The 27609-nt window shown below is 48.5% G+C and overlaps 1 protein-coding gene across 16 annotated transcripts in view; it reads left to right on the top strand.

Annotated features, from left to right (window-relative positions):
• The window catches only part of MTCL1 (microtubule crosslinking factor 1), a 142247-nt gene extending 120927 nt beyond the window's left edge, over positions 1-21320 (top strand). For 11 of the 16 annotated variants that reach the window (XM_070629484.1, XM_070629487.1, XM_070629490.1 and 8 more), the window contains 5 exons: positions 157-411; positions 5772-6068; positions 8004-8035; positions 11371-12910; positions 20128-21320. In XM_070629484.1, coding sequence (XP_070485585.1) covers positions 157-411; positions 5772-6068; positions 8004-8035; positions 11371-12910; positions 20128-20322 — 2319 coding nt within the window. In that variant the 3' untranslated portion in view covers positions 20323-21320. Of the gene's footprint in view, positions 1-156; positions 412-5771; positions 6069-8003; positions 8036-11370; positions 12911-15757; positions 15815-20127 lie in introns of all 16 variants that reach the window. The other 5 variants (XM_070629493.1, XM_070629483.1, XM_070629486.1 and 2 more) reach the window with 1 other exon arrangement.
• Positions 21321-27609: the final 6289 nt, after the last annotated feature.

Raw genomic sequence — 27609 nt, 5'->3', positions numbered from 1 at the left:
GGACTTTAAAAATGAAAATTGTTTCTCCCGTGGGGTTGGTCAAATCTTGATTTAAAACGTGTTTCCAGGGAAAACATGTAAGTGTGCTGAGATTTTCCTCACCTACCAATGCAAGACTTGTAAGGGACTGAGTTCTAAGGTTTTTTTTCCTGACAGCTGGAAGAGAAGACTGAGAAAAACCTGGGAGAATCAGGCCCCTCTGCTGACAGCAAAGGGGCCTTCAAGAAGGAGAGGGAGATACATCAGAAGCTGCTTGCCGACAGCCATGGCCTGGTTATGGACCTGCGCTGGCAGATCCACCACAGTGAGAAGAACTGGCACCGGGAGAAGGTGGAGCTCCTCGACCGCCTCGACAGAGACCGGCAGGAGTGGGAGCAGCACAAGAAGGAGCTCTTGTGGAGGATAGAGCAGGTGAGGAAGCGCCCGGCCGCCGGGACAGCTCATTGCCCTGGAGTCAGAGCAGCTCCATGGAGAAAATGAGGCTGCTCAGGGCTCCTTGCTGCGTCAGGATGTTTCACGGGCTTCAGAGGAGGAGGAAGAAATACTGGGATTTCTAGAGTTGGAGACCTGGGCTCAGCCCTTCCACTATACAGGTCTGTCCATTGCGAAGTTTGTGGGTAACTTCCCTGGCTGTGTATATGTGTCGTGTGTGTGTGGCCGGGAGTCGGGGGTAACTTTTTAAAGGAATTTAAAGACTAACCTTGAAAGATGAAGTTATTTCAAGTCTTGTAAAGTGATTTCTGCCAAAAAGCAAACTAACTTTTAAGTTTGCCACTAAAGATGTGGTCTCAGTGACTTCTCCAGCTTGAATGGAATTGTTATCCATTAGTAAGAAATTGCTGAATTAAGTTGGAAGTCAGGCTGCGTGCACCTGCTGTGGGTATTGCTAAGGTGTAATTAGATAGGACCCTAGTCGGGGGAGGTAGCTGGTTGCTCGTTGTCTTCAGCTAAACAAACAATTCAAGACCTCATATGAATTCAGGAGAAGAGGGGGAGTTGTTTTTCTACTGCCCAGATAATCTTCTCTCCATTGCGTCAGACTTAGGACAGTCTGCATAGTTGGGGTTGTGCCTGGTGGAAATTAAATTTTCCCATTAAATTGATGAAGGTTTGGAATTCCTCCCTAGCTGGATTTTTACGTAGCGTATGTTGTATTTATTTCAGCCTGTCACACTTACAAATTCATGAGGCCTCAAGGACATGTATTAATCAATAAGAACCTGAGTTCAGGACAGATAACCTCAGTGCTCTATTATAAATGCCCACACTGCCTACATTTATGTGGGAGCCTTTTGGAAAATGTGCTCTCTTATCCCCAGCCGTGGCACTTGTGTTACGCGGGCGCAGTGCAAAGGTTAGTTTCTGCGCACTATTGGGGAGGGAGGGAGGAGAATGAACTGAAAAAGACCAGGGGCCTTTGGCTCAGACGATGCTGGGAAGAAGAGAGTGCGCTGTGGATGGAAGGGAGCTCAGGTTCTTCCCAGGTTTGATTACTCACATGACGGAGTCACTGTGTTGATATTTGATGTGGCTCATTTCAGAATTCCCCAAATTCTATCAAAGGAAAGTTGCCCACTTCCTGTTTGGTCTAGAAGTGCAGCCCCTGAGAAGAATGTTCCGGGTTAACTCCCAGTGCCCCACGTGCCCTCACATGGATCAGCCCTGAGGTGGGGTTTGTTGGGGCTGAGGTAACGTGTGCTCTTATGAAACACTCACAGGTTTATCACGTCCGACCTGAGTTAACCACAGTAACTCCAGACCCCTGGTCACCAGAGAGCTTCCCTCTCGGCCTGCCCTCCAGGATCACTCACTTTGTCTGTCCCTCCCGTACCCCAGCAAGGTTACTGTGACCCTGCCGTTGCCCCACTAGTCCCCTTTGCTAGTCCACAGCTGTGGGCTCCTTGGTCTTGTCATGCCTTCATTTTGAAAGTCACACCTTGGACATAAGCAAGTCTTTTAGGGTTTTATTTCACTTTTGGGAGTGCACAATTTCTAATAAAGGAAAAATTAGTGAGACATCTGATGACACTCAACTTTCAAAGGGTTTGTGACTGAGGGATGAACAGTCGCCTCATAGTAAGACTGTATTTTGGAAAGATAAGAGTGGGCAGGAGCTGAACCCCGTTTCCACATCGTCGTTACTGCAGTGATCACCCAGGGGCCAGCCTCGGAACTGCAGGCCTCAGGGTTAACATCTCTGAGCAGAGTGGGCTCGAGACACGTGCGTTCCGGGCATTCGTCTGTCCCTGAAGTCTGTGTCCTGGATCCCACAGGCTTTGGACAGTGATTCAGTGCTGTTTTTAGAAGAGGACTTGTTGCAGTGAGGGAAGCTCCAGATAGGCAGTTATGGCTTTCAAAAATAAACCCAGCCTTCTCCCCCAAACATTTGACATTTTAAAAGAAGATTTTATAGATCTTGGTGCCCAATCCTGGAAGTTAGGTAAAGCGGTTTTAGGCATTCCCTGTGAGAGAGGGAACTGGTTGAAGCTTGTATGTGTGTGTATGGACGTGTTTGTTTCTTCTTTATCGAGTTGCCCGTTTGCTTACTTTTTAGCTACACATTCCACAGATAAACAAGAAACACAAGTGAACCTGCTTCACAGTGTGTGCTCTAGGTGTTTGACTGCTTGGTGAGCCGTGCAGCCTTGACTGTGATAACCTCACACACAGATGGGGAAAGAAGTGACACTAAATCCATTTTCCACTTTCGGGACACATGCTTCATACTTGTCAGGTGTTGTTAAATTCCTACATAATTTTTGTGCCTCGTGAGGCATTTTAAATGATGAATGACTGGGAGTGTGGCTAAGGTCAGATAACACGTATCATCTCTCTTATCAGCATCTCTTGTCTTAATCCAGATGTGATGGGTGGTAAACTTTCATGGAGTCACAGTCCGTTTCTCCGTAGAGCTCCTCAGTTCCCAGTTGACATGCAGCGATGTGAGGCTTGCTGCTGTACTGAACGGCTGCAGGAAATCTGTCCATTCTCCTTCCAGTGACTTCCTTAAATCAGTTGCCTTGACAACACGACAGGCCATTCTTTCAAAACCTGTTCACAAAGTCACCTTTTTTCTTTTGACCAATCCAGATAAGATGACACTGTTCAGAGTGTTTTCTTTTCTGTATTATTTGAAATGCAAATCTTTTAAGTTTTCTATTTGCATTACAAGTTGTTCTACTGCAAGATTCTAAGTACAGTAAGTGCTGATGCCTGGTTTGAAATGACTGTCCTTTTAAGGCCCCGTTATTCTGTTACCGCACTCCAGAGGCATCTTAGCAGCAGATACCTCCAGCTAAAACCATTCCAGCTCATTTTTAGGAAACCTAACACTTACCAGCTTTAGTGCACGTTGCTGCTGGCTGCCTGGGTTTATTTTTGAAATCCCTCTTTGCTGAGTAGGAACGCGCTTGTTCATAGCTCCCTCTTCGTCACTCCCTCCCCCTCTTCACGCACACCCTCAGTGCACATTTACAGCTTCACATGTGATTCTTGCATTTTAATTCCCTGCCCAAAATAGCTTGGAGATGATCATGCGTTGAAACTAAATTGCGCTGACATGCATTAGATGAACCTAATGAAAAGCTTTGCTTTTTCCTTCTTATTTTTTTATAATAAAGAAAGCATTTAGCATCTTCTAGAGACCTGTGAAGAACTGTGTCATCGGGGAGGGGCGCTGAGCTTCCCCAATTCAGCTGTGATCCTGCATCAAACGCTGACATTTAAGCTCTGGCTGCTTGACTCTCCATCTTTCTCATAAAATGAAGGTCATACTCTGAGACTTTTGTCTCACCACCTCAGAAATTGGTAAAAATGAGTAAAAGTCCTTCGTCCTCATCACTTCACATGCTTTGTTCCTGGTGATACATAGGCCACACTTATATTCCACTCGTGGATAAAGGCTTAAATTAGGACACAAAGGTGTCTTTTGTGAAAGATGCTTTGTTGAGAAATAAATTAATACACTTCCAAGAGAGTTTTGGAACTTCCTGTCACCGTCCCAGCACTTGAGGACTGAAAATCCTTCTTCTGGTCAAATCCAAATGTCACTTTAGTCATTCAGGTAACTTACTTATTCAGAAGAGCAGGCAACATGGTAGAGTGTGTGAGCATGTCATCTCCTAGAGACCCCATTCAGGATTCTTTGATGGGAATCTCCTCAGCTCTCAGCTGTGCTTTCTGTGCATGTTTCGAGGGAAAGCAGCCCCTTAGGGCTGCCCTGAGGCGCCAGTGCCTCCGCCCTGTGCGCCCTCCCCGAGGTTGCCGTTGGCCCCTTCCCCCAGGGCCCTGCGTGGTCCCCAGGGCCCTGTGAGGTCGAGTTCCAGTGCTGTGAGTAGGCGAGACGCTGATGCGTGCGCCTGGGCCCGAGGCAAGCCGGGGGTGTCTCACTGACCGACAGTGAGCTCTGCTGTGGGCTGGTCCTGCTGGGCTGACCTTGGCACGGCCCTGGTCCTCCTCTCAGCCTGGGAGGGAGGGAGTGTGCTGTCCCCACCTTACAGATGGGCGCACTGAGCGGAGAAGAGGAGGGGACTTCCCACCTGCGAGCGAACCAGCCAGGCACGGAGCAGTGGCTGCAGCTCAGGTTTTCCTCACGCCACGTGGTCCTCTGTTTCCCTCACCACCATGTCTTGAGTTTACCAAGTCAGGAGAAAGAAGTGTGACTCTGAATGATGTGGCTTATTTTTTTTGGGTTTTTTTTCCCCAGTCATACCAGGTCTTTAATTACCTTGATAGCTGAGTTTTAATCCTCTCAAGCAAAGTATAAGTTGTTTTTGACAGCCGGTAGTTATAACCCAGCTTGATCACTTGGGGTATGTGTAGGACCCATTCCAAATGATTTGGAAATAATACTCTGTTGCTGTTAGGAAACTGCTGGTTAGGAAGGTCGGATTTACCCTCAGAAGTCTGCCGTCACGATGGTTTTCCATTGAGTTTGCCTTACGTTCTAAAGGTTGTTACAAGAGAGTTCTAACTATGTCATTTAACAATGTTAGATTTTTAAAGAAGAAATGTGTGATTTCTGTGAGCACAGTGCTCGCAGTTGTATACAATGACATATATGTTCTTGTCAGGAGGAGTTGACTTGGGTGTGATTCATACAGATTTTCCAGTCCAGATAAAACTGTGATTTTTTAAAATTTAAATTTCTTTTGCTGAGGAAGATTCACCCTGAGCTAACGTCTGCTGCCAATCTTCCTCTGTTTGTGAGCTGCCACCACAGCATGACCGCTGACAGAGGAGTGGTGTAGGTCTGCCCCTGGGAACCGAACCTGGGCCGCTGAAGTGGAGTGTGCCGAACTTAACCACTAGGCCACTGGGGCTGGCCCATGATTTTTTTTCTTTTTTGGTGAGAAAGATTTGCCCTGAGCCAATATTTGCCAGTCTTCCTCTTTTTTTGCTTGAGGAAAGTTGGCCTTGAGATAACATCTGTGCCAGTCTTCCTCTACTTTGTATGTGGGATGCCACCACAGCATGGCTGACGAGTGGTGTGAGTCCACACCTGGGATCCGAACCCAAGAACCTGGGTCACTGAAGTGGAGCGCGCAGAGCTTTAAGCGCTCGGCCATGGGGCCAGGCCCCTGATTTTTTTTTAAAAAGCATGTGTAATGTTGTGTTGCATTTTGAAATTAAGGCCAGACTTTTAAGAACATTTACTTCTAACAGTCTCTCTGGACCCATAGGTAATTCTAAATTGTGGAGAAACCATGGTCTTAGGGAGAAAAACAGACAAAAAAGTGAGGCTAATTGTTTTCATTTTTAAAACCCTCAAGTTGCAGAAAGAAAACAGTCCCCGGAGAGGTGGCAGTTTCCTCTGTGATCAGAAAGAAGGCAACATCCGCCCCTTTGCCCACCCGGGAAGCCCCCGTGTGCCCCGTCCCCTGGGGCTGTGGCCCTGCTCGGACACTGACTCCGTCCCATTTGATGACCGGCCGCTGTCCAAGCTGAAAGAATCCGACAGGTGCTCGGCCCGGGAGAACCTCTACTTGGACACCCTGTCCCTGGACGACGAGCCCGAGGAGCCTCCGGCCCGTGGGCCCCAGAGGGAGTTCGAGAACTGCCTCCCTGAGGTTGGCTTGGGTTTTTGGGTTTTGGGTTTTGGGTCCAGTTCACTATCACAGACCAGGGGGTTGTTGGGAAATCAGCCGTGTGCCTGGCAGGCTGCAGGGCTTCACATAGCGGACAGCCTCTGGGTTGAGTAAAAGTGAAACCTTCATAAGCTAGGAGCTGTGCTCGGTGGTCCTGGCCCCAAACTCCTGGCGTGTGCTGTGGTCCAGTTTGCTTTGCCGCCTTCTCTCTGGTTTGGAGATACAGGGCTCATGTCCTGGAGGAGACGTCTCACAAACGAGTGTGTCCCGTGAAACGCAGGAGGAAATAGATCGTTGTGGGAAGTGCAGATCTTCAGCTTTCCTTAAAGTGACAGCACAGTCTTCTGAGTGTAGAAAACTTATTAGTAACCGAAAAGATTCTGTTTTAAAGAAAGTACCTCACTTCTGGAAGTAGCAGATGTTACAGATCAGTGACATACTATGAACATCTTCTTCTGTGTGAAGGGGGAAACCCAGCCCTGAGAAGCCTTCTGTAAAGTGGGGCGGCACGCAGGTGAGCCACGTGTGTGCTGAGTGTCCATGGCGCAGCGGCAGGTTCCTCTCCTTGTTAAGACTGGGTTTTAAAAATTGATTTTAGAATCATTACTTGTGAGTCAATTTAACAATTGTACCTGTCATTTATTGTTTTTACTGAGGTGTGTATAACATTACATTAGCTTCAGCTGTACAACACGATGGTTCGATATTTGTATATATTGTGAAGTGATCACCACCATAAGTCTAGTTAACATCCATCACCACACATGCTGATAACTTCTTTTTCTTGTGATGAGAGCTCTTAGAAACTTTCAAGAGAGCGAGGGGTGGGTGAAGCAGGTGAAGGTTGCACCTGTCGTTTAACCTGTCGCTGACACTAAATAGACTCAGAAGAGTTCACGTCAAATAGTGTTGAATTGTAGGGAAGGTTGGCTTCGGTGACCTGTCTGTGAGGTCAAGTGCCTTCCCCGCAACAGTATGTACCCAGATGACACGACGGTGCCGGTGTGCCTCCCTGTTTGCCCTATTGGCAATCTCTCATGGTCCACTTTCACAGCAGAGAGAAAGCAGACTGGGGTCGGGAGACCATCTCTTACCAGTTCTCCAGTGTCCCAGACCCCATACTGGTCTGCACAGCAGAGACGAGGGCCACGCTTGCTAAAAGGCAGTGCACCCAGCTATTTACTATGCCAAGGAATGAAGTGTGTTACTGTCAAAGGCGTGCGAGCATCCTTGCCCCTTCTTCGAGGCCACATCAGCACGAGGGTGTTTCCTCCAGAGAAGCCTCGTGTTCATGTTGCTCTCTGCCAGCACAGCTGTCATTCCTCTTCCTAAGGGGAAGTCGCTGTAATTTCACCTCTGATTCTAAATGGCGGTGTTTAAAACCAAGAAGGCGCTCCAGCCTAAGGATGTCATACCAGCTTCCATAGCGAGGCTCAGACCAGATCTCCTGACGTCAGCCTCCTGACTGTGACCCGCATCTTCCCTTCTCCCCACCTCTTTCTCTGTGTCTCTGTGTCTCTCACACACATACATACACACGCACCTGTGCATTCAGACGTATGCAGGTCCTTACAATAGTTGGCTTTGAAATGCATTTAGTTAGCGAGGTCCTTTGAGGAAGCGCAGAAGAGCCACTTTCTCCATGACAGGGTTTACAGCCAGTTTTTCTCACCCACGTGTGCTCCTCCTGGGCCGGCAGAAGCTCCAGCCCTGCGTCACACTGGGGATTCAGGTCTCGTCCTGCCTGCTGAGGGCCGAGGGCAGCGGGCAGCAGCGCTCCCTGCCAGGACTTGGCCTCCTTGTCTGTTTTAAATGGTATTTTCCTAGAGCGGGAGAGCAAAACAATCATTCAGCACACTGAGGGCTCCTAGGCAACCAAAGTTAACTGATTCAGACAAACCTCTCTCTTCTTTCTAGGAAGAAGAAAATCCCAAGGGAAATCTTCAAAGGTAAGTAAGATTGATGAAAACAATAGAGACTACTGAACTATAAACCTCTTGGTCCTGAAATTCCATCTTGTCTGCAGTCTGTCCTAACACTGTCTTCAGAATGACTTAAAATAAGTCTTCTGAATAAGTGGTTGCTTTATTATTATTTTATAAATGTTGTATTTTTTATTAGTGGTAACAAAAAGCCCAGAGACATGCTGTGTGTGTCAGTGTCATGGTAAGAACTCTGCCGATATAGTGGTGTACTGTGTATGGAAAGGAATGATTGTGTTAAATGGGTTTTGAAAAGTCCATGGAAACCCCTGTCTTCTCATTTAAAGTCTGGAGAAACTCCCTCTTGATGTGCTACGAGACATTTCATATACTACATATTTAAAACCTCTGCTAGGAGGATTTATTAAAATATTTCCAGGCAGTGATCCTTGAAGTAAATATAAAGTAATTGATATTGTTGATGTTAGTAATCATATTGTTTAGGTCATATGTATGATGAGACGTGTCTGAAAAGGTACATATAAGCAAATTTGTTTAAATTTAAACATAAAACACAGCTGAGCAGAAAGTATGGCAGTTTCCTGTACCCCCCTCCCACGTGTGCACACACACTGCCTTCTAGGTGGACACACCATTGCCACTGCACACAGTTTCTTCTCAGGGCAATTCGCTGTGTTCAAATCTCTTCATCCCTGACTTTCCTGTGAGCTTGGAGTCCGTGAATTACGTGTGCTTCCCATTTTGCCTTTATCGGATTCCTCCAACACCAGGAAGTGCCTGTGGCACATTTCCATCCTTCGAGCTCTGTCTCCTCTTGTCATTCTGGAACGTCACAGGGCAGCACTTGGGAGCTCAGCTCTGGAGCCAAGTGGTCTGGGTTCAGATCCACGTCTGCCTCTCGCTAGCCGTGCAACCCTGGGTGAGTTATACAACTGCTTTGTGCCTGTTTCCTCAACTGCAAACAGCAGGTATTTAGATCTTTTTGCAGCTTAGATGTGTTAATACACATAAGACAAAGCGATGCCTGGCAGATGACAGTGGACCAAGCTTACTATCATTATATCCTCCTGCTTTTCCTCCTTTCTTAGCAGAGCTCCTCCCTGCACTGTAGCTAGTTATTATTTTTCATCTTGATTGCTTCTGTTAATTTCAAAAATAATCCATGCTTGTAAAATTTAAACAATATCAACGTGTGCAAAGTAAGAAGGTACATGTGTCCTCCCCTCCACCCTTTTCCCCTCTTGCTTCTGGCACTTTCCTGTGTTCCCTCCGTACTTGCTTCTTGTTCACATGCATCCTGGTTTTTGTAGTTGTTGTTTTGTTCTGCTCTGGCCACTGCTAAGGTTGATGCCGCTCCTTCCTCTGTCCACATTGGCTGGTTCCACGATACCAGTCCAAGCCTTGGAGGCAGATAGTCCCACACAGGTGCAGCTGCTGATGCACTGTGGGAGCAGTTCCTGTGGGCAGAAACGGGGTTAGATGAGCTGCATCCAGGAAGCGTGGAAAGGGTCAGGGTTTCCACACTGTAGAGCACGTCCAGCCCCCAGTGAACGGTGCTCTGAGGCTCCTTGTTATTTCAGCAGCAACTTGACCAGAGGCAGAAGAGGAAACTTCTGCTTGCTGGAAAGCTTAGGACCCAGTGACAAATCAACCATCCTTTCTATTTCCTTTTATTTCCAGTGCGGGGTATAGCCAGCTTTCTGTTATTCAGAGGGCCGTTGTGCAGTTTGTAGATTATTTCTAATAAAAAAATACCACTGAATGTGCCTCTAGTGAGAAATAACAAGATGAAATGCCTAACGACGTCATTCGTAGCCTGCTCTTCCACCCCATGGTGGTGGGCACCAGAGCACATGCTCCCAAGGTAAGGGCACTTGTCAGCCAGGCCACCCAGAGCTTTGCTCATTCTATGGGCCAGTCTGTGTGGTAAACAGACTTGCTCAGAGCAGGACCCAGTTCTGGCCTCGCCATTGTTAGTGGGTCCTGCGGAGGAGTGGCCCATGCACTCGGTCTGGGACCCCTTTGGCAGGGCCTGGGCTGGTCTAGAACCCCAGGTATTTAAGCCTCTGACTTGGGGGGGGTGGGTGGATATTAATATGTCCCCTGAGAAAGTAGCCTGCTTGTAGACAGTGAGTCTGCGTCACTTCACCTCCACGACCCCATCAGGAGAGATTCCAGGCCAGAGTGTCCAGGACCTGAGCTGGCAGGCATGGCCGGTCCCAAGCCTCCTTCCTGGCCACCACTTCTTAGCCCTGGGTGCGTTGACAAGCTGCCCAGGCACTCCAGCAACTTCCCGTCTTAGCATGTTGGAATCCCCAGCCCCTCACACCGTGCTGCCCAGGCCTACAGGAGGCCATCAGTAAATTCATGTCAAGTCGAAATATGTTGAGTTAAAGTGCTAATGTATTCAGGCATCTACACCGAATCCACACCCATCAGGCAGCAGCTCCCCCTAAACTGGCTGTTGCTTTAGCTCACCTGTTTTCACTCTCCTGTTGTGCTTGTGCGTCTTGTCCAGGAGTACAGAAGGAGCAGGAGCAAAAAGAGGCTGAGCTGTAAAGGAGGGAGCGGAGAGGGAGCGAGGGCACTGAGCCCTGGTGGTGGGTTTGGCAGGGCCAGATGGAGTTTCTGTTTGAAATGGCATTTCGGAATTATTTGCTAACTTGCTTACATCTTCCCCTCCCTCTCTTCTACGTCTTTTGTTTGGCCTTTGGATGTTGTTAGTATTTTAGGCCAGTGGAGGATGAGGCCAAGGGTGAGAAAGACTTGAGGTGGTGGTACTTTTGTTGGCATATCTCGCTTCCCCAGTACCGGTGGCTGGTTTGGGGTCGGGACTGTGGTGCGTTCATGTCTGTAGCGTGAGCACCTGCCATAATGCCTGGAAGCCAGGAGTCTCCCAGCAGGTTTGGAACTGAAGGCACTCGTCAGTAGATGGAGAGGCCAGGATTCCTGTAGTTTCCCTTCTTCCTGCGCAGCATCCACGGGCTAAACTGGAACCACTCCAAAGTGGGTGGAGCTTGGCTCTGTCTGCCCTGCAGACCCACCTTCCACTTGCTCCCACAGTATCTGAGGATTGGCTGTATTGAGTTCTGACTGTTACAAGGCCCCTGGAACAATTCCAGAGCCATCATAAAGATCCATCAAACATCTGCAGGGTCAGCTGGGGAGTGGAGAACATCAGGCCGCTGGAAAGTGTTCTAACCATTCAGGTGGAGACCATTAGACAACAGGTGCTTCCTGTGCAGGCAGGACTCACGTGCTGCGCCAGGTCAGGGGCCAAATCAGTGGGCTCCCTGGCTGATGCACAGGCAGCTGATGCTGTCTTTTCTCTCGCTTTCCAGGGCAGTGTCTGTGTCCTCCATGTCTGAGTTCCAGCGCCTGATGGACGTCTCTCCCTTCCTGCCAGAGAAAGGCCTGCCCGCTGCCAGTAGCAAGGAGGATGTCACTCCGCCCCTGTCTCCTGACGACCTGAAGTACATCGAGGAGTTCAACAGCAAGAGCTGGGACGAGAGGCCCCTAGACCCCTGGGCAGATAGGACCGAGGCAGGGCGGGTGGGGAGCGAGGCCGGCGCCGAGCCTATCCCTGACTCCTCCTGGTACCTCACCACAAGCATCACCATGACCACAGACACCATGACCAGCCCAGAGCACTGCCAGAAGCAGCCCTTGCGGAGCCACGTCCGGGCCGAGCCCTCTGGGGTGCGGGTGCTGCACAGCCCGCCCGCGGTCCGCAGGATGGACAGCATTGTGGTGGCGGGTGGCGAGGTCCAGGGCCGGCCGGAGCCCGAATGCCCGTTTTCCACAAGCAGAGCCAGAGGGGGCACGGGAGACACAAAGGGGGTTTCCTCAGAACACATGCTTGGCAGGTGGCCTGGTGCCTCCTCCAGACACCCCCGAGACTATGTGGAGGGAGGGCTCCGCCCCCTCGATAGCACCCTCTGCACCCCCCTGGGTTTTGCCTCCCCACTGCACAGCCTGGAGATGTCCAAGAACATGAGTGATGACATGAAGGAGGTGGCCTTCTCCGTCAGGAATGCCATCTGCTCTGGTCCCACTGAGCCTCTGGTCAGGGACATGGCCTGTCAGACCAATGGGTCCCGGACCACGGGGACACAGACCATCCAGACCATCAGCGTTGGCCTGCAGACTGAAGCCCTGCGTGGCAGTGCCGTCACCAGCAGCCCCCACAAGTGTCTCACACCAAAGGCGGGGGGTGGTGCCACGCCCGCGTCGTCTCCTTCCCGCGGCCTTAGGAGCAGGCAGGTGGCCCCTGCCATCGAGAAGGTGCAGGCCAAGTTTGAACGCACATGCTGCTCCCCCAAGTACGGGTCTCCCAAGCTGCAGAGGAAGCCTCTCCCCAAAGCTGACCAGCCAAATAATAGGACCTCCCCAGGGCTGGCCCAGAAGGGGTGCAGCGAGTCAGCTTGGGCCCGCTCCACCACCACAAGGGAGAGTCCTGTGCACACCGCCATCAATGATGGCCTCTCCAGCCTCTTCAACATCATCGACCACAGCCCTGTGGTGCAGGACCCCTTCCAGAAGGGGATGCGGGCCGGGAGTCGGTCTTGCTCGGCAGAACCCCGGCCGGAGCTGGGCCTGGGCCAGGAAACCAGCCCTAGTTCCCGGGGACAATCTCCCAGCCCCATTGGGGTTGGCTCAGAGACATGTAGGGAGGAAGGGGGAGAGGGCACACCTGTGAGGCAGGACTTATCTGCTCCCCCTGGCTACACGCTCACGGAGAATGTAGCCCGGATCCTCAACAAGAAGCTGTTGGAGCATGCCTTAAAGGAGGAGAGGAGGCAGGCCCCTCATGGCCACCCAAGTCTTAACAGCGACAGCCACATGGGAGAAGCAGTCAAAGCCGAATCAGGGTCCATTGAGGTAAGGCAGGCTGAGTATTCCACACTCTCACCCTACCAGCTCTTCCGCTGAAAAGTCGGGAAGACATGTTTGAACCTGGGGTTGTACCAGGTCATTTGATTTCAAGAATCCTTGTCCATAATAGGTTCTTGTGAGTTAGGGAAATACAGGGTTTACGGGAGAATGGAATAGGCAGAAACACAAACCCTGAGCTACTTCTTAAAGAAAACTTTATTTTATTGTCCTCAGTCAGTCAAAGGACAATAAAATGAAGTTTTCTGTAAGAAATAGCTCATGGTTTGATTCCGGTTCTCTTCTCTGGTCTAAGTGATTGATGTTTGTCTGTTTATCTGAGCTTTTCACTTGGGGTCATAATTTGCCCTCTTTCTGTATGAATTTGTGTCCTGTGAATGTGTGTGTGTGTGTGTGTGTGACGTATGGGAGATGTCAGGGCTTTCTGCATGCTCCAGATCTTTCTATGTGATCACACGAGAGGTGCTGGAGAGGATTTGACAGCATGGCTACTAGAGTGTCTCTCATCAGGAACCACAACACCTGGATGCCAGTATTGGCTTCAGTCCAGAACAGTAGTCTTATGTCTCACAAATCACGTACCTCTCTGTGTCCATGAATCCCCCTAGCAATAAAACCCGGTGAGACAAATGGATGGCCTTCATACAATGTGATGATTATCATTATCCCCCTTATACATCATGCTATCACATTGCGTAAGACCACACGTACTATCACGTCATTATTATACAGTTATCACATCCCCTGTCACATTCAGAAATCGGGCAACCGTGAATTCTGTTCTGATGCGTATTCACATGCTAGGATCGCAGCACTTCAAAAAACAGTTCCTATTTCCACTTCAAGAATGTGCAAAATAAAACAATACTGATGATAATGCTGGGGGTGAAACAGTGGTGACACCGGCCTCGCAGTTCACGGGGTGCTGAAGGACACGTTTCCCAGCCCTCCGTCAGACACTGTCGGGTGAGTGATCCTGCGTGTAGACTAGGGGGTGAGGCCTGACCCATCAGTAGCCCGGATTGACAAGCTCCCCAGCAGTGGAATTAGACACCATGAGCATTCTCCAGGCTGGGCAGCGCCAGCAGTTGGTGAGGGTTGGGGGACGAGGAGAGAAATGGTCCCTGGGCTGCCCCACTGCTTTCTCGCCATGGCCCAGGAGCACCAGCTTCGTGGGTGAGGAGGGAGGAAGGTGTGTTCCCTGTGTCAGCTGATCTACCTTCTGCCTCACGTTTCCCACAGGAGCAAAATGGTGGTCGGGTTCCCAGTCTCACCCCTCAGGGAATGTTTAACTCAAAACATAGAATTTAAATCTGAAATAGGTTAAACCATGTGAAATGGCCAGTGGCCTACAGAATTGGCAAGGCCATATGGTTCCATCTAATATTGATGGTATGTGGCCTACACGTTCAAGTCGTTTACATGCTCTGGGAAGACGGATGCTGCTGGTTGAGGCTTATCAAGTGACAAATGTTGTCTCCTGTGGGCTTCTGTTACCCTGTCCCTCCAGGGCCCTCAGGTGAGAGGCTCACTGCTGTGGAGGGTCTGTTTCTGTGAGTGCTTCCCCTTCTTCGGGCTCTGGAGGGATCAGCTGAAATTCGGGCTTTGTCCCAAAGCATTCACTGGCTGTGTGTGTGGTGTCCACTTATATTAGACACTAAATAGAAATTAATTTTTAGGAATCAAAAAACGATTTAAGTTACTAACAGTGAATGCTCCAAGCAAGCTATTATAATATGAAGAAAATGGTTTAATGACTGAATCACAGCTATAAGGCATGAAAATGGTTTTATCAGTATAAAGCTACCCCCCACATCCCGCCCCTCTGGTTCTCTGTGGAGGGTCTGTTTAGATTTTCTTCTCTCTCCGTGTGTTTGCTACCAAAAGAGATGGCTGGCCAATTGGAAGGGAGCACAGCATGGCTTCAGGGATGCAGAACCTGCGTGGAGCACTCACTGGCAGGGCCTCTTTGTTCCTGTCTGTTGGAATTTTGTTTGCTCTGGATTCCAGTGGAATATTCCTTATCTGAATTGACTTACTATGTTAGGCCCATTGCAGAGCCCTTCCCCTTGCTGTTACTGCATAAATGAGGTCGGAGTTCTGGGTTTTCAGCCAAATCACCAGAAGTAATTCTGATTGCCCCCCTGCTCTGTGCTGCCTGCTGTGGACTCTCCCTGAAGGTCCACTCGGACAGCTAGACGCAGGGGTGTCGTGGACATCTCTGTGCCAGGGATGTGCACAGCAGCAGGTCTCCCTTTCTCCTCTCACTCCCGCCCCACAAGCTACTTGCTGCTCTTTTTCTCCTGAAGCCGTAACACCAATTCAGTGACGCTGAGAAGCTGTGAGAAGGAGTTCTGGTGTGAAGAGAAAGAGAATGATCTGGAAATGTAATGCTCTTCTTCCCTCTCATGTCAAAGTGGAAAATGTGAGGGGAAATTTTTAGTATGAGTAGCAGTCGCTTGATCACTGTGACTAAAACAAACCGGCTGCTTGATGAGCTCTGTTTCAAATACAACAGTTATGTGACTTCCACTCTTCATGCACCAACGGTGTTTGAAGTGTCAAATGCCAAAGGCAGTGCAGGGAAGAACAGTGGGTGGAAGGGAGAGGTCCCTGCTGGTCCGTGGTGAGGGTCCCTCCTGGCCCTGGGCTGACACGGAGGACAGGCCGTGTGCCCGGCGTGCACGCCCCGCTTCTGAGGGCCTTGTGTTTCTCTTGATGGCTGTCCCTGGAGCTGCCGCCGGGTTTGTTGAGGTTAAACCTTTACTGTTCTTCTTTTTAAAAATACTTTCCAACCTCCTTGTTTTTCTTTCTTTCTCTGTCTGTTCTGTCCAGAACCAAACTGTCTTACTAACTGCCCCCTGGGGACTCTAGCCCTGCCTGCCTCATGCCGTAAGTGCTTTCTTCCTTCTTTCCAAGCTGTCTGGAGAAGTCGTTTGTGTAACTCAGGGTTGGCACCCGATACTCAGGAGCAAGGCCAAATCATCCAGATAGATGTGTCCCGTAGAGACCACTGCCCGCGCTGGCTGGGGTCCGTCTTCAGGGCCAGGTTGGCAGGCTGGACCTTCCCTCTTGCCTCTCTCGAGTATCAACTGCTCAGCGCAAAGAGGCTCCTAGGTTCCAGAGATGCTGCTGAGATTTCCGCTCTCCTGTGCAGTTTGCAGCCAGTACGCTTTCAGAGGATTAAGGGAGTTTTGGCTGGAGAGGGGATTGTCTCCGGCACGGAGGTCTGGCCTGTGGGGGTCTTTTGAGCCCAGCGTCTCCCAGTTGGTCTGCACCTGCTCACGGGTATTTTGAGGGCACTCGTGCACGGCCATCTGCTGTAATGAGGTGTGACCATGATGCGGGCAGGCTCTTCGCCTTTTCTCAACAACCACCCCAGAAGGAATACATCCAAATGGATCTTGTCCTCCCGAGTGATCACCAGAGGTGACATAGTAAGTGCTCCATAAATATTTGCTGATTGAATAAACAACAAAGCTGTCCCTGCTCCAAAAATATTCCCGCGGAATTCCTTCAGGGCCTGAGTGGAGGCACGTGACAAAATGCCCGCTTTGTTTTTGATCAAAGATACAGTCTCCCACCCACCTCATCCACTGGACTTAACTCCATGTGCTAAATACACAGTACAGTTGGCTCTCAAAGACTCAAGGGTGCTTGCTCCAAGGGTAAGATGCCACATGGCCCATTGCAGTGGCTTCTCGGGAAAGGACAGCATCGTTTGCTTACGTGTGCTGGTGTGGTACTAAGGCAAAAGCTCATTCCCATGAACTCATGGTCACACGACATCTCCTCCTGGAGGAGCTCACAGACAGACGCTAGTGAAGAGGTGGCGCAGAGCTGTCCAGTCAAAAGCCCATTCTGGTTGAGCATCAGCTGGGGGCAAACGGGCTCTGGTGGTGTCGAGAAAACCTTAGAGCAGCAACCTTACCAATACATGGTACACACGCACTACACACATCCACAATACACACTCACACAGCACAAACAATACACTCATACAGTACGCACACACAATACACATCCACAATATACACTCACACAGCACAGACAATACACGCATACAGTATACACACGCACACACAACACACATCCACAATACACACTCACACAGCACAGACAATACACGCATACAGTACACACACGCGCACACAACACACACATCCACAATACAGACACAGCACAGACAATACACGCATACAGTACACACGACACACATACAACACACACATCCACAATACACACTCAGACACAGCACAGACAATAGACGCATACAGTACACACGACACACATACAACACACACATCCACAATACACACTCAGACACAGCACAAACAATACACGCATACAGTACACACACGCGCACACAACACACACATCCACAATACACACTCATACACAGCACAAACAATACACGCATACAGTACACACACGCACACACAACACACACATCCACAATACACACTCAGACACAGCACAGACAATACACGCAGACAGTACACACACGCGCACACAACACACACATCCACAATACACACTCAGACACAGCACAGACAATACACACATACAATACACACATGACACACATACAACACACATCCACAATAGACACTCATACACAGCACAAACAATACATACATACAGTATACACATGCACATACACACACATCCACAATACACACTCAGACACAGCACAGACAATACACACATACAGTACACACACGCACACACAACACACACATCCACAATACACACTCAGACACAGCACAGACAATACACGCAGACAGTACACACACGCACACACAACACACATCCACAATACACACTCAGACACAGCACAGACGATACACGCATACAGTACACACACGCGCACACAACACACACATCCACAATACACACTCAGACACAGCACAGGCAATACACGCATACAGTACACACACGCGCACACAACACACACATCCACAATACACACTCAGACACAGCACAGACAATACACGCATACAGTGCACACACGCACACACAACACACATCCACAGTACACACTCAGACACAGCACAGACAATACACGCAGACAGTACACACGCGCACACAACACACATCCACAATACACACTCATACACAGCACAGACAATACACACATACAATACACACATGACACACATACAACACACATCCACAATAGACATTCATACACAGCACAAACAATACATACATACAGTATACACATGCACACACAACACACATCCACAATACACACTCAGACACAGCACAGACAATACACGCATACAGTACACACACGCACACACAACACACACATCCACAATACGCACTCATACACAGCACAAACAATACACGCATACAGTACACACATGACACACATACAACACACATCCACAATATACACTCATACACAGCACAAACAATACACACATACAATACACACATGACACACATACAACACACATCCACAATACACACTCATACACAACACAAATAATACACACGTACACAAACACACACACAACAATACGTACTCATCCACAGCACAAACATACACGTCCACAATATGCACTCATACACAGCAAAAAAAAAATACACATTACAGTACACACTTGACACACACAAACACACAGCCACAATACACACTCATATACAACACAAGCAGTACACACACACGCACAGCTCTCCTACTACTGAGAGCAGAGACACAAAATGACACAAAACTGGAGCAGATCTCCCAAACCGTGGGTCCCCTCCTGCACTGGCAGAGGTGAGGTCAGCACAGCTCGCCCCTGGCTGGTTAATTTGCGTGTCAGCTGTTTCAGCTGACACTGTCTTCACAGGTGAGGGGTTTCTGGTTGTCATGGTTCCATTAGCATAAGTGCTTTGCTGACTCAAGCGTCCCCTTGTCATATAAAGTGCCAGCGGCAGAGGAGGCAGGGAACCTGAAGAAGTGGTCTCCACGGCTGATGCTCCTCTTCTGCTGAGCCTTCGGGGAGGCCGGGAAACTGCCTCACTCCATCATTCTTCTGGAAGCACAGCGTCAGTGCGTGCTCCAGTGTGTTCCGCCTTCCATCTTCTCCCTCCTCACATCGCCCATTGACGTAGCCACTCTCTCTTCCCGCCTCCGCTTCTCTGCTCTGCTGACTCAACGTTCCTCCTCTGGTCTCGCAGCTGCTTGTCACATCTCTTTCTGTCCTCCGACTTACTTCCTGATGCTCGGGGAGCTTTGTGCTGCGTCACTCCTCATCGCGTGGTGTACCATCTCACCTTTTCGTTGTTGGAGGATCATTTGGGCAGACGGGCTGGCTCCACCCTGTAGAACTCACTGATTCCTCATGCCACAGGCTTGTCACATTTCTGTGTGCCAGCAAATTCCAACTTGGGGCGTCCTTGTTTCCTCCTGTGCAGACTAAGGACAAGTAGCTCAACATTCTTTAGAACCAAAACAGTAGCAGTGGCCCTTGAGTAAGCGTTACAGCCGATTTGCACCACAGTTGAGTGTGTCTCGCATGGTCTGTTCTTAGAAGGTGTGGGATGCCCATAACACAAAAGCACAAGTGCGCTCTGACTCTGCGTGTTAAAATGCTGCTACAAGGAAGAGTCATTAAATAAAACTGGACCTAGATTAAAATCCCTGCCTGCAGCCTTTTTTCCTTGTAGTGGGAGTTCGTTTAACCACTGCCAGTCAATTTGAAATAAACAGTAGCCGAGTGTTTCAAGGTGAGTCTTGCTGCTAGAACAGCTGGATGAAATTCATAGGTCTCTTCATGGGCCCCCAACAGGCCAAGGCACAGGGAGGCTGGCTTCCTAGGACCAGTCACCGTAGGCAAATAGATCCTTCAAGAGGGCCGAGATGGTGGGATCCACTGGGTGGGAATACGACACGTGGCCTGTGCAAGCTGCCTGCCGTATGCTCCAGCTCAATTCTGAAGGTGCTCTGTCAACACCCATCTCACAGCATTGCCATCTTTTGATTATGATTTGATATCTTCCCATTACTGTCATCACTGATCATTCATGCTGAATTCTTTACATACTATTTTAAGTTATTCTCCATGAGCAAAACATAAATGAGCACTCAGGAGTTGCCCCTTGTCTGCTATGTTTAGCTTGAATCTGTTGAGAAGCGTGTTTGTGGGAAATCACCCTGGGAGGTGCTGTTGCTCTGAGTAACGTTGTCTTTCTCTTTCTCGGCTCTGAAGGAACTACCTTGTTCCGCACTAGCCCCAACCCTAGAGCCCTGCTTCTCCAGGCCCGAGAGACCAGCACACCGCCGCCCTCCGTCCCGCTGGGCCCCACATCCCCCCACGGCCTCACTGGCTCAGTCGCCCGGAGAACCCAATTCCGTAGAGGAGCTCGGCGATGGGGAGCCGCCCTGGGAGAAGCTCCACCCGTGAGGATGCAAGTTTGCACGGATTATCCTGGAATAATTCACTGTAATTTGCATAATCACACCATCGGCATCAACCAAACTCCACCCAAAAGAAGAGATCTCGTTTCCCCAAGGTCAAAGAATGTTTTTAAAAACACACACAGCTGCTGAATGTTCAACCTGTGAACCTGAGATGTTTCTAGAATGAAACAGTAAATGTGCCTGTAATAACTTAATTTTTTTCATAGCTCAGAAAACTATTTTTGTCTCCATCTTTTTTACACACAGTATATTAAACAAAAAAAGGTAAATAAGATATAAATAGATTTAAAAAATAAAAGTTTTAAAGATGTACATTTTAAGAGATTCTGAACACCCTTGCTCTCAGTACTGACTGCCTCTCTGTTAAATTTGCACTGTTACTTATGAGTTTGGTTTATTTCCACGTTGAATTTGAGTGTTTTAAGTTAATTTTATTTTGTCAGCGTTCTTACTTTTTAAGAATTTTTGAAGTGCTTCAGACTGTCTGATTCAGTGAACTTTTTGTAGTGAAAAAGCCATGAAGCCAGTAGACAAGACAGATGTCCTATATCCTGAAGGGGACGCTCGTCAGCATTTTTGCAAAGGTACAGAGTCCTCAGCCGGGCTTACCAGATGCGCTGTAAAATCCACACGCTCTGCGCAACCTGCACGTCTTCGGGTTCGAAGCACTTGGGTGCATGTACATACTGCTGCTGTGGTCTCACCATCGCCACGTGTGAGTCGTCTGTCACAATGTAGTACCTTGTGAATTCCCTCATACTGTACTTTGATTGTCCTCTTGCATTGATGATACAACAGCAACGGCATTTTTAAATTATTGTTAAAAGATTAACTGGCAATATACAGTGTTTACTCAAAATTTTCTTGTTTAAGGAAAAACTGCAAAAAGTCACGAAGATACCAAATTGAAACAAAGGATGGTGCCTCGGAGTCTGTATGAGACGATGATGAAGTAGGAAATAAAGCCTTTACAAGATGGCAGTCTGTCCTGGATCTCGTGTTTCACATGCCCTCCATCTTTTCCTAAGGAGTCAAGCGGAAAAGTTGCCCGCAGTCAGGGGAAGCCGGGGAAGGGGGTCATGTAAAGAGGCAGCAGCTGCCGACGGATCTAACTGGGAGCACACCGTGCATGTGGGACGGTGTTGCAGGTCCACCGTACGTGTAAGAGCATCCTGGGATAGATAAAAAGGCAAATTCATTCTTGTTGGAAACAAAATGGGTTGCCATGGGGGTGTGAGGAAACTGGTCGTCCACAGGTCAGAATGTGTCCGGCTCTCCCCTCTCCCGTCCAGAGCAGGCGTCTCCACCCCGATAGTGGGGTGTGGCCCACCCTGTGAGTGTTCAGTAGAGTGGGAGTTCATGAAGAAGTGTGCTGTCACAAGAGCCCAAGGAGAACTATGCCGGCCAGGGCTCCTAGCTGTAATGTGGCGTTAACTCAACAGTTTCCTTCTTATCTAGACGGGCTAATGACATAAGTTCTCTTCCCAGCATTACCCCAGTCTTATCTTTAAACTAAATATTTTCCAAAAAGCAGAAAATAACAACTGTCGGTGAGAATGTAGAATGGTGCAGCCGTTGTGGAAAACAGTGGGACGGTTCCTTAAAAAGTTAAATAGCACTGGTGCCAGCCCAGTGGCATAGCTATTGGGTTCATGCGGTCTGCTTTGGTGGCCTGGGATTTGCCAGTTCGGATCCCCGGTGCGGACCTACCTACCACTCATCAAGCCATGCTGTGGCGACACTCCACATATAAAGCAGAGGAAGATGGGCATGATGTTAGCTCAGGGCCAATCTCTCTCAGCAAAAAAAGGAGGATTGGCAGCAGATGTTAGCTCAGGGCTGATCTCTGTCAGAAAAAAAAAAAAGTTAAACAATTATCCTATGACCCAGCAATTCCAATTCTGGGTATAGGCCCAGAGGAACGGAAAGCTGGGACTTGAACAGATATTTGTACACCTGTGTTCACAGCAGCGTGATTCACAACAGCCAAAAAGTAGAAACAACCCGAGTGAATGGATAAACAAAATGTGCTGTATACATACATGGAGTACCAGTCAGCCTTAACAAGCTAGCAGATTCTGACACATCGTACAATATGGATTATTCCTGAGGACATTATGCTAAGTGAGATAATCCAGTCACAAAAGTAACAAATACTGTATGATTTCACTTATGTGAAGTACCCAGAATAGTCAAATTCAGAGACCAAGTGAAATAATGGTTACCAGGGCTTGGAGAGGGAAGAATTGGGAGTTCGTGTTTAACGGGGACGGAGTTTCTGATTGCGAGGATGAAAAAGTTCTGGAAGCAGTGGTGATGGTTGCACAGCAGTCTGAATGACTCAATGCCACTGAACTCCACGTAAATTTAAAAATGATTAAAATGGTGAACGTTAGGTGTATTTTACCACAATAGCAATTTTTTAATGAAAAAATTATTCCGCTTAACCGCCCTAGACATAGCTGTAAATAAACTGTCAGCAAGTCAACAGATACTTCTTTTGTGCCTGCCCGGGGCCCACAGTAAATGCTGGGAGGGGCATTAGCATTCTTTCAGTGGGAAGCAAGCAGCCAGCAGCAAGGAGGGAGGTTGTCGGCCCTCATCACTGCGAAAGTGCTCGTGTCTAGGGCAGTTACAATCCAGAGCCTCAAAGAAAGCCTTCAGGACCCTGCTGTCTCCTGGCTCTGCTCTCTGTGTGGCTTTATTCTCAGACCAGCATCCAAAAGTTGGCAATAGAGGTCCCCAGCAGCATCTGTTAGTTTAGCAATTCCTAGAGAAAGAGGATGTCTTACCAGTAGCTGCAGCACAAGCCCCAGGACGATGAGTCTCACGGGTCTGCTTTAATTCACCTCTGGCTCCGAGCCAATCACTGACAGATTGACCAGCGGCGGAAGGCCAGGGAGCAGTGGGAATAGAGGGAAAGGGGCCCAGAAGGCAGTGAAGGCCCTGTGTGACTGGGTTCACCCTAGAATTACAAGGAGAGGTTTTTGTCAGAAAACTTGCCATCTGGGTGAGGGAGATAAATTGTCCAGGCACAAAAACAATGGAATGCAATTATGGTGTGGTTTAAATTCTGAGTAAAGTGGGGCTTGAATTGGTCCTCGAAGGAAGAGCAGGATTTAAATGTGACGGAGGGGGAGGTGGTTGGGGGGGGAACAGTAGGATCAGGGAGTGAGGAGGTGGTAATAAATCCATCTGGCCGGGGCAGTGCCGGGTAATGGGGCTGCGAGCAGAGCCTGCAGGGAGCAAGGCCACATCCTGGGCGCCAGTGCCTTGAAAGCCGGTTTGGAACTTCTCTGACCTTCCGCTTTTCTAATAGTTGGGCACATGTGTTCTTGAGTCCATTTCTTGTGGAACCACTCCAGCTTTTGCAAAGGCAAGACAGCAGTTTGAAATCCTTTCTACACTCCTGTCCAGATGATGCTGAGGCCACTGAGTCACGCCGGCTCTGAGCTGTGGCAGCTACCTAGGAGGACGGCCTGTGGGAAGTGTCTGTGTCTGCCTCCAGGAGCCACCATCACTGCCGTGCCCTTTGCTTTCAGGTCCTAAAGCAAGAGGCAGAGCAGACTCCTCAAGCACAGCCAGCAGCCCCGCCCGCGGCCGCCCGCTCCCCGGCCGAGGCCAGCACCAGCCGCTCTCCGGGCAGTGGCCACACATTCTGCCCTTTCCTTTGTTCTCCTGATGAGAGGGTGACGTGTCCCATTAAGGTTTCCAGTATGACCTGTGCATATTATAACTCTAGTTCTTATTTAGTACATTGATGTCTCACTCTTTTTGTCAAGCTTGCCAGAGTTACGTATATTTATTTTGTTCAAAAGTAACTGAGAAGTACAGCTATCAGTTTCTATTTCTGAATTCATTGGGTTTTTTTTTACATAAAACCATTTTAACCATTTTAAAGTATGTAGTTCAGTAGCTTTTAGTACATTCACAGTCTCATGCGATCATCCCCACCGTGTAGTCCCAGAACATTTTCGTCACCCTCAGAGGAAGTACGCATGAGGCCGTCACTCTCCCCGCACGCGGCACCACGAATCTGTTTTCTGTTCTATGGATTTTCCTACTGAGGATATTTCATATAAATGGGATCACACAATACGTGGCCTTTTGTGGCTTCTTTCACTTGGCATAACATTTTCGAGGTTCATCCATGTTGTAGCGTGTTAACACTTCATTCCTTTTACAGGTGAATAATATTCCACTGTACGGATGTACTGTGTTTTGTTTATCCATTAATCAGTCGATGGTAGTGTGTCTATTTTTAAAACAAAAGAAAATACTTTCATTACCTTAAACTCCCTTGAGCATTCCCCAAAAGGAGGCAGTCCACAGGGAGCCATCGGGACAGGCCCCAGCCAGTTCCCAAGGCCAGGCCCTCTGGCATCTTCAACTCTCACGCATAGCTGGGCTCACGAGGCCACCAGAAGGTACCATACTTGTGCTTTTCTGTGATTTGCATTTAGTCCTTTCGGCCTCGTTCTTCAAACGCAACATGCATTGGAAACCAGTACAGCAAGAAATCAGGTTGAGTCATATGTGAGCTGGCGGTTTGAATGAATTTGATGACACTGGGTCTTTAATACACTGTGGGTGACTAGAATCAGAGTGGCACTGAGAGTGGAAAAATCTGGATTTGAATCCTAGTTTGAACACTTAAAGTAATGCAACCTTGGGCCATCGCTTTAAGATTCATGTGAAAAATAGCAACAATAATACCTATTTCCCAGGCTTGCGAGGATTAAGGTTTTCTGTGTACACGATGCTATGCTAAGAGTTGCGAACACCAGAGAGGAACAGAAAAGATGAGCTCCCTGCTTTTGCAGAGCTTATAATGTAGTGATAAGAAACACGTAGTAAACAGGTGTAAGTCCATGGAGAGTAACTAAAAGGCTTCCCTGAGGAGATGCTGTTTGTGCTGAGGCCTGGACAAGGAGCAGTTGTCAGCTGGGCAGAGGGAATAGCTGGTGCCAAATCGGGATGAGGAGGTGGGCATGAGCCTGGTGTGTTCCAGGAAGTGAAAGAGGGCCCCTGTGGCCTGAGTGAGGGGGAGGGGGGGAGGGGGAGAGCCCGGGGAGCTTGGGAGAGGCCTCCTGGAAAGAGTTTGAATTTTAAGCTAGATGGAAAAAATCCATTGAAAGATAGGAAGCAAGGGAGCTACTTTTTAGAAGACTGCTGTGATGTAATGATGTGGAGGCTTCCTGATAGACTGTCGCATTGATGCAGAGAAGCCGTGATGGTGGCTTGGACAGTTTGTCTGCTGTTATTGTTAGCTTTACCACCACCAGGCTTGCCACATGCTGCTCATCAAGAACTGGGCTTTAGAATCTGCTGCTGAGCACTCCGCAGGCCCCACTGCCGAACTCCAGAATCTGCCCAAGTTTTTCAGATAAAAGCTGAAGGAAGCCCGTATTTATTCTTCTGCTGTCTCTCAGGCTGGGCCAGCAGGCTTGTCCATGGCCGTGGGCCAGGGAGAACTGTCCCCCCGCTTAGCCCCCCTTGCTTCAGTGCAGAATCACACAGCAAGGTTCTTATTTTGTTTTTAAGGTCCAATCCTCCGAAAGGAAGTTGGCAACTTCTAAGCTATTATCATTTGTAATTTAGTAATGGTGGATTCCTGCTCTTTAAAGTTGTCTTTGTAGGGGGACCACTGAGGGCTCTGGGTGTGGGGATGGTGGGGGAGTGTTGAGGAGGCACCCCTAGTCTAAACCAGTAAGATAGGAACCCAGAGAGTGCCCACTTCGTTTTCCTGCACCAAGTTCTATTAGCTTGAAAGAACTCACTCCATTTCAAAGATAGAAGCTTCTCCACCTTCCCAGAGAGCTAATAAACTTCAACAGGGCTCCAGGAATCCAACCTCATAATCCCCATGGTAACGCTGGAACAAATTCATCACTCATCACCCATCAACCCCGGCCTGCATTGGTCCTCAATCCGTATAATCTTAACTGATTAAAGTAACAAAGCACTCAAGATACTATAATGGAATAGGTGCACCTAAAAATAGCTGGTGGAATTCTAAATTCTTAATTCCAAATTTCTGGAGAGTGATTAAGCAATAGCAATTATCCATAAAAACTGTTGAAACTTGTTGAGTCATTTCACTCAGGGGAATTTACCCCAAATAACTCCAATGAAATCAGTGTAATTTGTAAAACAGACTCATAGCAGCACACATTATGCAGTGCATTTGGAAACAGGCTAAACAAATTATAGTCCGTCCACAAATGTGAATATTGTGCTCTTTCCCCTAAAAACCTTCCTCATGACCAGGATGTGGGCAGGACCTGTAGAAATGCAAACGTAAATGTGAAATATCTGCTCCTACGAGGCTTGTGACCTGGTCAGGAGTGTCCAACCTCCTGGGCTCAAATCCTGCTCCACCACTTTCTAGCCAGACACCCTTGGGAAAGTTACCCACGCCCTCTGAGCTGCAGTTTTCTCCTGTGCAAAATAAGGAGAGTAATGGTCATCCCGTGAGAGGTAGATTATGAGGATTAAGGAAGATAACACTTGTTAAGCACTTAAAATAGTGCTTGGCACTAAGTTTTGTTAAATGATTATATAAATGTCATTATAATATAATGACAGCACAAGTGTTATAATAGTATATGTAAGTGTAGAATGAGCACATAAAAGGGATTATTTCTGCCTGGGAGGATGGTCTGCTCATGTGGACCTGTTTGGTAAGGGTCTTGAAGGATGATTAAGGTTCCTCCCGGTAGAAATGGTGAGGCAAGAGAGAGAGTGAGAAAAGAGAACTTCCTAGGTGATGCGTGTAATACACCTTTGGGATTTTCCAAGATAGACTAAAAATTATTTTCAATGACTTTTGTATATTGAACTCATGTTTTCATCGAATGTGATACCATGCTAAGCTTTATTGGAAAGAAAACCAAAGGGAGAAAAGTGGCTCATCCACCCTGACCCCCAGGACCCTGCCAGCCCTCCCACTATAGTCATCCCACAGAGGGGCCGCCCTAGCAGGAACGCCAGCTGCTCCTCCCTGGGCACCCCACCTTCTATGGCGGTTTGTAGGAAGCATCACTTTTACTCTTGGTCCTAGTGACACCAGCAGCCTCATCTACACTGTCTCCTGGGTTCCTGTCTCTTTACTTGTGAGTTAGACTCTGGGCAGGCGCCAGTGTTCTCAAGGTCATACTATAAAAGTGAGATAAACATGAATGTTGTTGTGTTAGTCATTAGAGCTGTTCATGAATATTCTGCCTGCTCCTGAGCACATCATAAAGTCATACTTTCCCCTACTCCTTCG

Source organism: Equus przewalskii, chromosome 7, assembly GCF_037783145.1.
Source record: "Equus przewalskii isolate Varuska chromosome 7, EquPr2, whole genome shotgun sequence".
Lineage (NCBI taxonomy): Eukaryota > Metazoa > Chordata > Mammalia > Perissodactyla > Equidae > Equus > Equus przewalskii.
This window is presented reverse-complemented; position numbering and strand designations above follow the sequence as displayed.